Raw genomic sequence first — 17,087 nt, 5'->3', positions numbered from 1 at the left:
CGTCTATTTTTGACTGATACTGTGGTCAACAATATACCGAATGGAGATATTTCACTACATGTGAGTTCTATCTCACGTCGCCTGGTAGTTTTCTATTATCTTTCATCTCTATTATATGTATTTTCTTAGTTATAAAGTGTCGACTAAGAGGTCATTGGCCTTTTATTATTATTCTGCTATATTCTATTTATATTCTCATCCTATTTGAATTTTCGTTCATTTGGGTCGAAAGCGGTCCGTCCTTCAACAAATCATTCCAGGTCAGGCTGCTCACCCTCTAACTGTTGAAAACTCCAGATGGTGATGAGTATATCTGAGTTTTTTCCACCAAGATCTTCCAACCCACCAGGGCACTTCAAACGTCATCTCGGGTTATAGGGTTGCGCACTTCACAGTGCTCAGGCTGTCGAGGACTATAGAGAAAGCTTCAAACTGCCATATGGCTGGACTGTCTAGGTTGAGTGGCTGCGATTGTTAATGAATATCCTACCAGAAAGATTTCAGTTGATTGGCGGTCAGCGGATCGTTTGGAGGCTCTTGGAATATTCTATGATGTTTCAGATGTTTCTCTAGGTTGATGGTATTTCCAAGCGCTACGCCCTGTCTGGATTCGTCGATGGAGAACTGAAGACGACAACGTTAGATGGCAACCTTGAAATACAAAATGAAACATCAGATGAACGAACGGTTTCATCTTCCATACCGATTCTCAAAGGAGACATGAACGGTTTAGTTTCCAAATGTCAAAGGAAACTTATTCATTCCCTTCCATAAGCGGTTTCAGTCTACCCGGAGCTAGATTACCGCCTAACATTTTTCGGCGAAAATCCGAAAAAATCCGAAAGGCATTCGTAATTCCCATTCTGTCCCCAGACTGTGACCGCCGGAGCGGTCTGTGCCCGAACTCAAAGTAGCAGCGGCAAGATTCCGATCTAAATGTTTCACATTAACATACTGCCGCTATAAAATACTCAGTTGGCCAAGATAGTGAACCGGAGCACACAGATATATCATCACGTTCTCGTCGGAGCCGGGAAAATTACACTTTATCGTACCCGCCGGCCAGAACGCCTTTACCTTTGTTATGTAACAGTTTTTATTTATTGGCAAACTAAATTTCAATACTCGGTATGATGAAATATTGGTCTGGACCGAGGCGCGATCTCTCCACGCTTCGGAGGATGTGGGAAAATTGAAAACAATTAGAGAAGTTTTATGGTGGTCGATTGACCAGCACTGGGGCAATTTTCAACTCGCTAGATATAAATAGCCAGAGTTGGGGATAATGGCGTTCATATTCATTTATGTTTTATTTATCATCAGATGTTTTTGACAATTGTCCAAATGAGTTCAATGGGATTCAAATCCGGATGGTAGGGTGGAAGTCGCACAACGTTGTCTGTTTTTAAGCAGAACTAATATGATGCTTTTTATTTAGCTTGATAAACTTGCATAATTCGGGTTTGGGCATGTTATGGGTGCAGCCACTTCACTATGTGTTGGGGGCTGGATGGATTTGAATATTATGGTATGGAGCATTATTGGTCACGAATACCGAATTCACAGATAAATTTGGGATTCACTTTTCTTGTAACCATTTACCATAATTTTCAGAATTCATTTCCGAATGATCTCCTGATCATTCGGATGTTGTGCCTGATTTGAATATAAGCCGACAATTAGGTATGAATCCCATGTCACCTCCTGCATCAGTTACTGGTGCTCTTCTAGGCCGCTTCTTTTTGGAGTGGAAAATTTTACCTCTCAGTTATTTGCAGAAATTGATTACACACCTTCTTTAACTACTCTCTCTATGATTCTTATTGAAATACCTAGTACAAAATGAAGATTTGTGTTGAAATAGTTATTTTTTGAGTTTATTCAATGTAACCTGTAAACTTTAATAAACGAAGAAATATTTTCTAAAAATTTATATGAAAAATACCACCTTTAGATGAAATTGATATAATACTTGCGATACTATACTATAATACTTCCGATTTTCTTCTCTCTCACAATAAAAGTAACTTTTTCCATTCCCAGTTCAAACTGGATTGAAGAAATAAGTCGGTTAAACCTCTGCATGCCAGCCTCAAATGCCAGACGCATTTGAAATGTTGAAAAATGAAGATTATCATAAGAAACTCGAGAGAAGCATTTCAGAAAAAGCCGTCTCGAATTCTCAGAAGCTGTATGCGTTTAATTGGCTCATTTCTGGGGATTATATGGTATTAATTGTTATGAATGTGTAGTGGTCAGACATTTCATGCCGTTAAGTTCAGCTATAATTACTGTCGGTAGTAATGAGAACTGGTGTCGTTTGTCTGGGTGATATTGCCAGATTTGTCACTGCCTAGGAGTTTTCACTAGTAAAATTCCAGATTACTATTGAACTACAAGATTTTAATATAATTCAAGTTACGTATTCAAGAAACAGTTCATTGTGAGATTTTCACAAAGGATTTTACAAAAACGCAACACGTGTATCGTCATAGAATGGCTACTTCGGGCGTGTCTTTACTCGACTCTACTTGAATAAACACACGCCCGAAGAAGCCATTGTATGGCTAAACACGTGTTGCGTTTTGTAATATTGAAAAGTGTGCAGTAAGTACTAAATGTATTGATAAATTCAAGTTTAAATAATAGTTTGAGAAACTGAAAAAGCCAGTTTGATAGCAACAAAAACTACAAAATGAAAAATAATTCGAAACTAATTTCAGATTTTCTTCAACATTTTTTTTCTGATTAGATTTATTCTGATGTCAGACTTAAAACTCAAAGGAGTTTTGACATCTGTCGAAGAAGTTGAGCAATAAATAATCAGCAAAGGAATAACTGCAGATATCTTTGAATTTTTTGTCCATTCCTGAAGACGGAGGCAGATTTTAGCCTTCGCAACGTTAAGATAAGTATTGTATTATTTCTTAGCTATTTTTTTTTGATAAGCAAATTTGTTGAACACGATAAGTTACTGATGCTTTGTGTAGAATACTTACAGTAACTTACAGTACAGTAATACAGTAACTTATAGGGGTGAACTAAAAAGTTTGCCTTTTCTACACTTCTATAAAGTTCTCCATTATAATTTTCATATTTTTCAGATTGTGAAAGATAAAAATGACCAAAAAAGATTGAAAACTGATTTTCCTCCACAAAAAATGATATGTATATAATATGTATATATATATATATATAATATATATATATATATATATATATATATATATATATATATATATATATATATATATATATATATATATATATATATATATATATATATATAGCGAAGGCGCCTGAAGTGGATTCCAGGTAATTTTGGATACGAGATATAGCTTTTCTGTTGATTTTTGTTAGCTAACATTAGCTTAGCATTCAATAATATAGTAGGTTTCACGGTATATGGTATTGGCTAAACAGTTATAATAAAACCAATTAGACCCTTAAGTTGTGGAATGCGAATCAAATGAAGGGCAATTGACACGTTACAGTTTTCTCACCTATCTGACAAGGTGAAGTCCATTTTCAATGAAAAATAATTATTTTAGAAATTTTCATTCCAATAAATTATCAATTCTTTTATTAAATGGGTTTCCAGTTTCACTTACGATTGGTACCTTTCGAAAAGTTAGTATTCAACTCTAGATGTTCAATGCTTCCAAACATCAGCCTATCAATCAGTCACTTTTCCACATGCGTACCAGCATTCCACTGGAATAAGCAATATCCCCCAGGTCCGATCGCTATCTCGAAACGTCCTCCGTCCGACAGTTTTTACGAATTCGGTTCACAACAGCGAATCTTTTTTCAGTTCCTTTCATTTAATATCTCTGGTATCGTCATAATCTCTGTGGGTGTCTTTTCTCGTTCTTTGACGATGTGAACTCTGCAGCAGGCTCTCTTGAAGATTGTAGAAGATAATTTCCATCCGAATATCGCATAAATAACCATAAACTTCTGCCTCCCAGGTCCGGCGGTCATAACTGGCCTCTATATTAACATAACTCGTTCTCTTCGGTATATATCATCGGACTGTCATCTAAAAGTGTATGCTAATAATTTCATTCCATTGCAAATGCAGCTTTGTTCAAACTATCTCGTTTTGTATCTGCAGTAATAAATGACCGCCAGGTAATGATATAATGGGAGCTCTGCGTAATGTTGTAGCTGCTGCCCGGCTAACTCTTTATTGGGAGGAGACGTAATATGAATTGAATAGGGACGCAGACGAGGGCCTATTAGGAGAAACTGGCCTTAGAGCTGTCTGGGTTTAAATAGTGCCTGCAAGCTGCGTAATGCGAAAGTTCACACATGTTCCTTTGCGGCGGGTATTTTGATTCAGAATGTTTATGTGTGATAGTTTCCATGGATCTTGATATACGTATGCTGGAGAGAATGTATTCAGTAGCAGCAATGTCAGCCAGTTGAAAAGATTCATGCTTGACCATTTATTCCAACAAAAGAATGTTGATTGTTCGAGTGGTTCACAGAATGCTTTTGTCGTTCTTAAGCGATTGTTTTTCTGAAGATAATAGACACTGAATGTTTATGCCAATTTCAATTTGATAAGAACTATTCAAAGATACAATGAAAATTTCTATATATGGTAATTGCCTTATTATTCATCTTGTCATCGGTGTAATTGATTGATTATTTTCGTAAAACCAATTTCAAATTACTGAAGAATTTCAATTGACTAAACAATATTATTTTCAAAAATACATACAAAAAGATACTGAATTGATATTTTAAAACTATCATTGTTCAGTATGTTCGTTCAAACACTATGCGAATGAATATTTCGAAACCATAAACAACAAATATTATGTGAAAGATATCTGATTCTTATTCCTCAACAAATGTTCGATATACAAACCGAATAGAGAAAAGTATCTTCTGTATAATTCAGTGTTCATATAGAAGTATTTGTTTCGAAAGAATTTTTTTCTTTCGTGTAATTCAATGTTCATATGAAAGTAGCTGTTTCAGGAGGACTTTCTTTCAGTTTGTGTCTGAAAGTTACTTCTTTGCATGATCTACACATCCGTGTATACAGTTACTTATTTTCAAATTGATTACTTCCTTTCTTTCTTTGGAAGATTCTCTCATCCATTTTTTTTGTATCAGATGGAGTAGTAGAAAGCCAAAAACTTTCTTTCCCAAAAATATTATGACTTTCAAATGTTCACTTCAGAATTTATCTGTAGCGAGCGGTATCATTGAGAATAGAGAGTGTACTAAATTTCTGGGACTGTATATAGACGGCGGACTGAAATTTGACGCTCACAAGAGAAAAATGAAGAGTAAAATTTCCACTGTCTGTTATGCTGTGAGAGTTATTGCTAGAGAACTGTAAGTTTATACTACAAAAACAGCATATCACGCTTTGGTAGAGTCTCACTTAAGGTACAGTATACCTTTTTGGGGTGTGTGTAGCCTTAATTTGCTGGAGTCTGTATTTGTATTACAGAAGAGAGTTATACGATACTTGTGCAAAGCTAAACTTCGTGACTCATGCAGGCAACTGTTTATAGATAAAAAAAATTGACGGTTGTAGCTCATTTCATTCTGGAGACAGTGTGTTTAATTAAGAAACATCTTGTGAAACTTGAGGTTACCACCAATCACTATACAACTCGTCAAAGCACGCAAAAAAATTTAATATTATCTATTCCTTTCAACTCTCTTGTCAAGGGCTCCTTATTTTACAATGGTGTGAAGATGTATAACCATTTGCCGAGTTACACTAAAGAGATGAATATTGATAGCAATCAGTAGTGATAGCAATCAGTATTTTATTGTGATAAACTTTTTTATCCCTGTATAAAGTTCTCTATTGATCTCTTAGTAATTTTCAGTTTTCCATATAGTGAAACTAAGAGTGCCAGTTCTGATTGACTATTCCTAAACATTTCATGTCAAAATAAATGAAATAAAAAGTATTCTATGTACAAATAATAGTATAAAATAGATGATTGAACTCGCTGATATAAACTCTTTTATTAGTTCACTCATTATTGCCGTTAGGTTTTTGTCAAGAAAGGAAACACAAGTTGTTGTCTTCTGTATTTTTCCACTTCACATAACACAATTTTGTTTCCGAATCCAAAAGAAGTACACCTCTGCGCGGTATCAATCTCAGTTAAACCCCATGAAATAATATCGACTAGTGATAAATCTTTATTTACAAACTCAAACGTTACGGTGAGTTTAAGTGAATTAGGTCAGCCCGATTCGTATAATCGATCTCTGGAATCCTTCGAGCATTATACATTCAGAAGAAGGACTTTTAACGGAGACAGGAATGTTTTGGTTCGCAAACAAAACAGGATCGGAGTAGGTCGAGAGTTCAGAGAACTGAAGTGAAACGGAAGATGACGGTCGCGTTGGTGAAATCTGGCCTGAAGTAGGGTTTGATTGGAGTTCTCAAATTCAGTGGCCTCTTCATTTCGGATCAGTGCGGATTGAGAATAGAGTTTAGGAAATTATGCTCAAGTTTACGGTGTATATGTATTATAGTGACATTACTCCTCATTCTTTTTTTTCCAAAAAATGAATCGATTTTTCATATATGGCTTACCTTATCATTATGGAAAGGTCGGTGAAAAAGTTGGGTTGTGCATGCTTTGAAATAAATTGTGAAATTTGAATGAAATCGCTTTGTACTTTGCACATTTACATAATGTCGAATGTAATAAAACTTCTAAACAAGGGCTAGAATCTAACAAAAATGGTAAGAAATCATTAACTGTCGCAGTTGAAAGGATATTTAGTGTTTCCTGTAGAATTCTGTAAAATATCTATATATTTACGATTACTGAAAACTCTCCCCAGATGATTTTATATTACCACATATGAGACTATTCACATGTAACAATAATCTACAGAAGCTCTCTATATTTTTGTTTTACTCGGGTGATAGTTGAATTGAACTTGTATTTTGAAAACTGACAATTGGGTATAATTTTTGTAAACTTTTAACCATGAGCGTCAAAAAATAAATTCATTGATCAGTTTCAGATTGGAAAACATAAAATGTTACTACATTCTACAGTTGTAATAGGATAATTTTCTTAAGATGAATTGGAGAAAGGTTAACTTGATTAATCGAGACAATATTTTGCATCCCATAAAAATATATTACAAGTAGTTATTGGAAATGACAGAACATTACCATTTCTTGAACAAGATTGTACAGGTGAATATTTTTTTTTATTTGAAGGAAAGTAATTGTATCATTCAATATCCTGGCTCCTATGGCACAAACAGGAATTTTGTTACATTATTTCCAACAAATCTCATCTTATCCACTAATATAAGCTATTTCCATTGATGATTACAGAAATGCCAAAGGGGTCATTCAAGTATTACGTAACGTAATTCGGGGGAAGGGGGTCTTGTAAACCGTTACAATGCGTTACAGGAGCGGGAGAAGGTTCTAACAACGTGGCACGTAACATTGTATTCTCTTAATTCAAATATAGAACAAGAAAATTGAAGTTCCCCCAAGTTGGCTACGCTTTTCGTTTTATGTTTCACGGGGAATACCTCGACTATATTATATGTCATTTTTATTTTGTTCTCCCAATTGACAACCTTTTCGTTCACATCTTACGGGAAATTCCTCGATCGTATTGTGTGTTATTCTTATTTTGTTTAAGTTGCCAGTATTCGTAATTATCATAAATGCGTAATACGGAGAAGCATATTGGAGTGATACAACAATATATATTTTTCAAGCCTATTTCATTCATTGCCAACGAATCACGTTTTTTCAATTAAGTCACTTTAGTATGAAAACTACATTATTTGAATTATGGATGATTTTTTTCATTTTATTTAAGAATAGGAACGATATTACTTCATTTCATTGCATTGCCAAACGTTAAATCAAGTATATGTTTATCAGTCAAAATAAATCTGAAATAGGAGGAAGCATGAAAAGAACAATAGATGATGAAGCCCAAAATGTATTTAAGGACAAGGTCAAATCAATGAAACGGTGTAAATGTAAGATTAGTAACAAAAGTGTATTATATTAGTTGAGCCTATTTCAACATAGGCGTAACATAAATGTTATTTTATTTCTGATTTTTAAATAATTATGAATAAAATGAACATTATAGGCATTGCGTATAGTTATAAATCTTTTGTTTAATTCATTATGCGATTAAAACAATAACAAAGGTATTTTAGCGATTTGTCAGTACTTTGATCAATATAACTGTGATTTTCAGGTAAAAATGGTCACTTGGGTGTTACGTAACGTTTACATAATGTTGCGTTACGTAATACTCGAATGGCCCCTAACTTCACAGTATGATATTGAAATTTCACGTTATCGACATCTTGAGATACTCAGCTGTGAATGAACTCTCAATAATGTTGCTTCTGGAAAGAGTTGAAATGTTTTGAATGAGAAAAATTTTCACATTTGTACATAATCAGTTCTGCTCGTTTATATACATGCAGAGCAGGGTTGATTCAAGGCTCAAGGTAATGGTAATCCTATATTGTATAACCAAACACTATTATATTATAGAAAATTGGATTTTGAGTACAAAAATTTGGGGAAACGTTGCGAGTTACTGCCTTAGCCCAAACATCACAATTAATTTCTGTAAATAAGTGGAAACTCAACGTTCTCCATATTCTATTGAATCTTCTCGTGATTTCAATGCAGTAGTTCTTCGAAATTATGAGAAATTCATTATTCCAAGTATTGATGGAACGAAAGATTCTGTGAAATAAACCAATGAACTCGATTTGCTCAGATGGTCGTAAAAACTAGACAATAACAGAACAGTATCCATCAAGGCAAACGGTGTGAAAAACGCAGTCCAACTCTGATGAAAGAAGTATGACATAAGAAGTTACCAGCTTGACGATGTGAATCTGTCGGCGTCTTTTGTTTTCTGTATCTAAGATCGCGGTTGACATAGCACAACGTTCCGCTAAAAATTCCGCACCAAAAAGCCGGATTCGCTTTCTGCGATTTCCGCGATGAAATAAATGGGCTGTTCGAGAGAAATGATGATCGCTGTTCAGTGATTGATAAGAAGGATTAAGGAGTTGGTTATAAATGTAACGGTTTGGAGAGAAAGAAAATGGATTGTTTTGGGAAAATTGATCGCTTTTGTAGAGTTATAGGTCTCTGTTTCACGGTTATTCTGACGAATCACAGAAAATTGAGAGAAAATGACATGAAGACGAAGAAGAAATATATCATTTACAGAATCTTTAGTTTATATATCTTCATATACTTTCATGTTGCTGTATGTGTAATATTTAATATAGTTTAGTTTATTGAAATATACATCGATATATTCCTACGATCCAAAGTTTTTAGTAGACCTACATTTAGGGCAATGATTAACTTAAATGAGTTGTCAGTAACTGACGTAATAGAACACATACTTTTATATAACATCCTTCTCTTCTACAAGTGAGAAATAAAGACAAAATAGTTGATCATTAGGTATAGTCAGCGAGAGTTTTTGTTTGGATAAACTTACAAACGTGATTCGTCTTATTAATATAGTTTGACAGTTTGAAATTATTGTGATGGTTTGAAGTCTTTTACACAACACAATTATTTGTTTTCTCAAGTAATAAACTGATGGCATCTCATATTTCATACTAAATACTAAATAAATTTTATATCGTAATTGTAACTTTTAATCTCAAATTGGGAATTGCTCTGTTTTGTTTAACGTTAATGAGTTGCCAAATATAGTGGTGAGTATTTATTCTATGGCATATAAAATGATATCATGAATGCACAGAATGCTGAGAAATCTTATGGATTTACCGGTGGAGTTACTTCTCGGTAAAGTCCATAAATAAAAGCAAATATATGGAAAATGGTTAGATACTTCGGAACAGTAACACACGTGGTTTTTTTTTTCGTTATTTTGTCGACCTATTTCAGTTTCAATTTTTTTTAATTAGTACAAAATGTATCAAAATAATAGGTATCCAATACTTTCTTCAAAATATATTTCATTATTTCAAATACCTACACGGGATAATTTTTGATTACAGAGTTGCTTGAGAAAGGCAATGGAGGTACTCGTTTCGAAACACAACATTTTCTAATGACATATTCAGAAAACGTTTGGAAGATCGTAACCTGTATCGAAACTTCTTTTTTGTAGGTACCAATTCCAAAGCTTCCATCAACATTCGAAATGTCGAAAGGACATTTCAACAACTAATAATTCAAAGGAATGGAATATAAAAATACACTGTGAAATAAATTGAAAGTTATGATAAAAAATGAGACACGTTATTGGGTAGTAAAATATTACTATGTAGTATTGTCAAATGAAAAGCAGACACTTTCGAAACAGAAATAATAGTAATTAATGTTTACAAAAAATCACTTATAATCATATTTTTTGATAAAAATTACCCAGGTCAGAAAAAATTAGAAAAACAATCCCTAGAAATAAATTGAGCACGCTTCGGTTACACTATCTATGTAGGTACCTTCATGTAATACATCATTTGAAGTACCCGTATGCGAAGCTACTTCCTCCATTTTCGTGTGATTTCCATAATAGGAGTTCTCTTCCGTTCATTGCCATCTGCCATTGGCCTATCAGAATAGGTGGAGCCAAATATTCAAAATACCGGTGTAATTAACTTCTTAATGTCTGTGGGAAGTTTCAGCAATTTCATCGTTGTTAATGGTTTTGAATGCTACTTAGTTCTGATACGTACCAAAGAAATAATTCGTTAGTCTGATACCACGATAGAAATTGTGTGATACGGATTAGGAACGCCAATTTTTTGCTTGAGGCTGTGTGGGAATGTTTCCATGGGAAATATTTGATTCTTGACAATAATGATTCGTATATTCGGACATTTAAGTAATGTTATCCTGCGAAAATTTTTGTACCTGCACATATTTCTCACACCTTGTTGACCAGTCCGTCGTTGAAATGCCAGCCACTATTGACTTCTCGATGAAAACTTTGTTTTTATTTTCAACTGAGGTCAAATTGAATTAAAACTGTGTGAATAATCTACCACGAGGTTCAATGAAAAAGAAATTATTCATCTTTTGATCCCAGCCATTTCACGTCAGGAATAAAGAATAGGAAACAGTTGAATAAAAGGCTAGATTATCCAATAATGAATTGATGGATTCAGCCGTTGCTACGTGATAGGAGATTATAATGAAAAATGGGAATTAAAACTTCTCATGTTTTTATACCACTTGTATTTGTAACTAACGTTTCTGCAATTTCGTTCTACAAATACAATGAACTCGTATGCGATTGACAATGTCTTTGTAGGACGAAACTGCAGTAACGTTAGTTACAAATACAAGTGGAATAAATACATAGGAAGCTTAGATTATCATTATAAATTCCAAAATAGTGATTAACGTTCATTTGCCATCATTTTTGTCAGTATGCTCATTTTAAAAGAACTTCCTTTGTAATAATGCTTGAGGAAATGCGATTTTGATGGTTGATATATGATTTTCTGTAATCAATAGATTGTTGGGAAATTTTAGATAAAAGTGAAAATTTAAGAATATGCTCAAGTTGATAGTCAGTTCTCCTCCTCTTCATTATTTTTTTTCAGTTGATGGTTTTCGATAATGAATGAAATGAATTTATTCAAAAAAAAGGTGGACAATGAGAAAAAAGCGAGGGTTCTTCAGACCACACGACTGAGGTGAAACTTCTTTAGCTCCATCTATCTGTATGTGTATATATTAATATACACATGTGAAGCTTGAGGAGACTGTTTGTGTGTGTCTGTGTGTGTGTGTGAAAGAGAGAAAAAGTAAGATAGAATTCTCAAGTCACTTCCTAGTTTTGACAAGCTGTATAAAGATATATTAGTTTTCTAGAAATATTTGATTTTATTATTGGTTTTCGTTGATCAATTAACATTAAAAAAATCATTTTAATTTATTATTTTCATTATCTTATACATAAGTGATTACTGTGGTTGATTGTAAGACTGAGATGATATGCTTATCGTATGGTATACGGTATTTACCAAGCGTTGTCCATCTTCATACGCGACATCAACATTGAAATCTCCTGCTGAAATTGGTGGCACCGTATATCTTTCTGCTAATTCATCAGAGCCTAGTCGACCGTAAATGTATACTCACACATATATCTGTTGCCCTCACAGTAATATACTACACGTAACTCTCTCTTTTTATCTTCACTAACTTATATATCCCTCTCAACTTACGTTTGCCTGGTCCGATCACACTTTTCGTAACGCTCTGGGTCACGCATTCACCAGCTTACTCCCCGAGTCAAGCGCGCGTAAAGAAGTTTTACTTCAAAAAACTAAATATAAACAGAATTACCCGTAAATGCAAAGCAGTAATTTTCACATGTAAATTTTAAATGTAATACAGAAATATAAATAAAATAGTCTGGGTGACTTTGTCCTCTGGGGTAGCTTTGCCCAGTTTCGCGCCTCCACAGTAAATAGCTGAAAGGTAGTTTGAGGCGCTGCAGCAGTCAATGAAACATACCTCCCCAATCATAACGAGACATTCTATACTTTATAGGTCGTTCCAGATAAGTGCTATCACCAATTAACTGTTTTATTTGTAACGTGTGTTATCCATGAAAATTTGAGCTCTTCAAAATTACATATACACAGCTTCAACGAAAACAAGGTGAGTTTCATCACTTATTATTATTATTAGTAAATGTAATGAAGAATTTATTCCACTTGCAATTTCGTTCCTGCACCCAACCTGTTGATTGTTATTCGAGTGGGCAATATTACCCCACGTATTACACAAAAATTGGGGTCGCTTTGCCCACCTTTTATTTAAAGTGTTACATTGTAATTTAAGTTTTTTCCTTTTTCCTCCTTCAGATAGAGAAAGCATTGAAATCGCCAAAAAATACGACTTATTTTGCCCACAAAATTTTAAAAACTTTTATGTCGTTCATAATACTTCTGTCGACAGTCCTGGCAACTGTACTATTAATTTTCGATTTTTTGAGCAATTTTTGTCTTTACTGTGGCTCTTGTAACACCCTGTGGAGGTGGCTTTCTCCATCTTTTATGTATAGCTTTGTTATGCAAAGAAAACATCTGTTGGGTGAACATCTTCAAGAGGTGACTTTGCCCACCGATATTTTATTTTTTATTTAAGAGGCGAAATGATATACAAATAAAATAACTACATAAATTACATCTACAAACCACCGTCTGAAGGTATAAATTTTATCCAGGATATCAAAAAATGGGTTATGTGAAAATTATCAACTTAAATTTTAAAATTGGGCAATGTCACCCCAATTGACCGGTATAAACTTCAGTATGAAACTAAAACCGCAGCTAAAACCGAGCTTCAGTGATAGAGAAACGCGTCTAGAAATAAAAATGTTTGTGAAAATTGTGTAATTAATTATTAACCAAAACTTTCTATTCCATTTGTATAATACAAATCATGAAATTATAAAACAACAATAAAAATTAATTGGCGCTCCGGGGCGACTTCATTGATTCCAGTGGTGCATTTGCTTTTTCATCACAAACGACGCATCACAAATTTAACTTTCCTATCAAGGTCATCCGGTGTATTCTCATAACGTCAATATTCACTAATACATGGACTTATGTAATTTTCATTCATACATCCTTTGCATAGACTCGCTGAGTTCTATTCAAGCAATTGAAAACTCTTTCAGTAAACATCCGCTGGTTCAAAGAATCTTAACACTGATGAGTTGTCTCCAGTCCAAAGGAAAATCGATCGTATTTGTTTGGGTTCCTAGTCATATAGGAATTGACGGTAATGAGAAAGCTGACAATGCAGCAAGAGCTGCAACTGAGAATAATGTCGATCTGAATACACCTGTTGCTCCAAATGACACAAGAAAATTCATAAAAAACTCAATACTCAACACATGGCAACACGAATGGACAAACAATGATTCAAAATTGAAAGATATCAAACCTGATATTGCATGAGACTTCCACAAGGGCTAACGAGAAGAGAACAAGTCATAATAACACGACTTAGGATAGGACATACGAACTTAACATCCTCTTATATACTGAGAAGACAAAGACAACCATCCTGCGAAAATTGCCAAACTTTGATGACGGCTAAACACCTTCTCTTAGAATGCCACCAGTATGAAGCCGATCGACAACGATATAACTTACCGGATAATATCAGAACTTGCCTCGGTACCAAAGCTATAAGAAATGTTTTGAACTTCCTGAAAGCAACAGACCTTTTTAACAAAATATAAACAGATATCGTATACTACAAAATGGCTAATGACCTCAGCAGTCGATGCCAGAATAATAATTAAAAAAAAAAAGTTCATAATTATTTGTATTTTTTGTAACTATTTCATATATTTTGCTTTTCTTATTTACTGAAGCGATCAGGCCATCTGAGATCCAATAATTTCTTTAGCTTTTTTTTCGTTATTTCAATTCTCACATGTATTTATGCTTCAAGATTGTAATAATTTCCTGTTTTGGAGAAATTTACCTGAAAATAGACTTGTCCATGATCAACCCATCCGACAACCATATCCGCTCCGGCCATCCTACCGTCCTTTGAAAATCCGAACCCTACATATCCCAGCGTCCTCACTTGTAACTCGAACGTGATATCTTGCGGTCCCGGACCCAAAGACCACAACAGACGATAATCCGGACTGAGATAGGCTGAATGGGCCCATCTCGCGCAATCGGAGATGTTCACTATAATACACAACACACAGAACACTGAAATCAACTTCGAAAGAGGCTCCATCGTTGTAGGACGGTTGTTAGGCAGAGAAAAGCATTATCTGGAAAGGAAAATAAAACTGTTAGTAAGGTGGGTATATTTAAGAAACTTCACTCATGCTTAAGCATGAGTCTGAAACACTAGGTTGAACCAATTCAATTTCACAGCTACCTGATTGTAGTTTAAAAATATTCGGAATTAAACGATTCCATCAAGAGTATTAATGGTTGTTGTCGATGCCGATTTTTTAAACTCACCATGAAATTATTGCCAGAAATTCAATGGCGATGAAAGTACGAGTAAATGGGTTTTGTGAATGTATTTTGAGAATAATAGAATGGCTTATCATAAAGTATATCTCAATTCAGATAAAAGCCTACATTTCTATAAAAGCAGTTCATTGACAATGTCTGTTCGCTTTACACGGTAACATTTCAATTTATTATAATACTGACACTCTCCAATCTTTCCTAATGATACTTGATGAATGGGTATCAATTCACAAAATTACTCAACAACGGCTGATAGGTTAATGGAATCTGAACCATCCAATTTCTTGAATTGGATAATATCACATATGACGATGCAGGAAGTTGAAACATGCCGTGGTTATTCTTTATTTGGGTATAAGAAAAGAAGGTTCCTGCTATCTATATTCTCCCTCCAGTTAAACTATCTTTGAAAAAGCAAATATTCCATACAGGTGAAAATGTACACACATTTGAGTGAACTCAGAGAGCTTTCAACTCCTTAGATCGCAATAAGTCCTACAGAAAAAATTACATAAACCTAGCTATTAATGTGATTGAAAGTCGTTATCAAAATGTGATTATGGTTGGATGTATTTCCAGGGCTTTTCAGGTGTACCTCTAACAGAATTTCAAGTGTCTTCTTTAATTCGTTCAAATTATGTCAAACCTTGAAATACCCATTGAAGATGCATAAGAAAATATAGGTAGTATTGACTTTGATGTACAAAGTTCAATGACGTCGATATTGTTCATTTTGAAGAAGCTTATAATAATTTCTGATAGAATTCAATACATTTTTGAAGTAAGAGAAAAATAATTGTCAACGTTATGTGTATTGTCTTGGATGGGGAGGATTCATTTTTGATCATGCAAAACAATAATAATGGGTAGTCGAAAATTCCATTTGAGGTGATTCATGATAAACTGTTATATAAATATATCTGCAGACTAGAAGAGTTGTGAGACTCACAGCTTCAGAAGTTTTGGAATATTTCATTTCGATTCTTGCCATTCATAGCTTCACTAGTTATTTAATTTCATTCCAATCGCGATAGAACGATGAAAAATTGTCTGGCTTGTATTTTAGAAACAATTTCTCTGATTGAATTCCATCCCATAGGAATATTCGCGTACGTTAGCCATCGTTCTCTTCGAAATCCAGGAATACATCAAATCATCTGCCTGTCTAGAATTCAGTTATCCAAACTTTGCCTTCTGCATCGTAATTGACAGTTTGTGAATCCCTAACTGTGAAATTATTTCCCAATACCCAGCTTTGCTATGCTGTCAGCGTGCCGTCAGAATCGATAGTTATTCCACTACGTTTTATACTCCAAATAAATGCTGACACAACTCCAACATAACTCCAGCACAATTGCCGATATCGAAGCTGTTATGCAGTTTATTCGATTCATGCAAACCGTTTCTATTTTGGTAGGATGATCAACGGAAAAATTGACGGTAATAACGAGCAGCTTGTTACGAATTTTTGAATGGAAACATAATTAACTAGCAGCATGTGTCGTGGTTACTGATACATGCAATTATTTCTGATGCGAGTTCGACATTAGTTGATATAATTAGTAGCAATTCATTATTCCTTTCCTTGGATAGAGCTGGCATTAGAATTGTTCTATTTCCCACAATTTTGTAACACACTGGGGTCTATTAATTCAGAAATTATTGAGGTCGGTACATGACTCAGGTTTTCCGATGCCTTCGAAACTTTAGAAACCAAAAAAATGTAAAATGAACAGCCGGAAAAGAACCATTTCTAACAGCCCGTTGTTACGGCTGTACGTAATAATTACAGGTAGGTATAGAAAATTGGTAAGAGAAGTTTCATACCAGGTAATGATTAACATCAGGAACAATATCAATATAACATACTAAGTTATTCTAGGAATTAATTCAATTGGGTTGAGGTGATGGTCGTTTCAGATGTACATAATAACATTGAGGCAGCCCTAAAATTTAGTTCTAGTCATATCCTGATAATACATGCTAACTTGGTTAGCGAAATGCGCGTCGAATGACTATATTTTGTTCTGGTGTAGAAAAAGTGTTTTCATTTTACGCCT

General features: G+C 34.3%; 1 protein-coding gene across 1 annotated transcript in view; it reads right to left on the bottom strand.

Annotated features, from left to right (window-relative positions):
* The window catches only part of olf413 (DBH like monooxygenase olf413), a 132,028-nt gene that overhangs the window by 85,607 nt on the left and 29,334 nt on the right, over positions 1–17,087 (bottom strand). The window contains exon 2 of the mRNA XM_023173385.2: positions 14,513–14,816. Coding sequence (XP_023029153.2) covers positions 14,513–14,779 — 267 coding nt within the window. The 5' untranslated portion in view covers positions 14,780–14,816. The remainder of the gene's footprint in view (positions 1–14,512; positions 14,817–17,087) is intronic.

The sequence above is a fragment of the Leptinotarsa decemlineata genome, unplaced genomic scaffold (genome assembly GCF_025532065.1).
Source record: "Leptinotarsa decemlineata unplaced genomic scaffold, Ldec_3_MD MMD2_tig00000505_RagTag_RagTag, whole genome shotgun sequence".
Lineage (NCBI taxonomy): Eukaryota > Metazoa > Arthropoda > Insecta > Coleoptera > Chrysomelidae > Leptinotarsa > Leptinotarsa decemlineata.
This window is presented reverse-complemented; position numbering and strand designations above follow the sequence as displayed.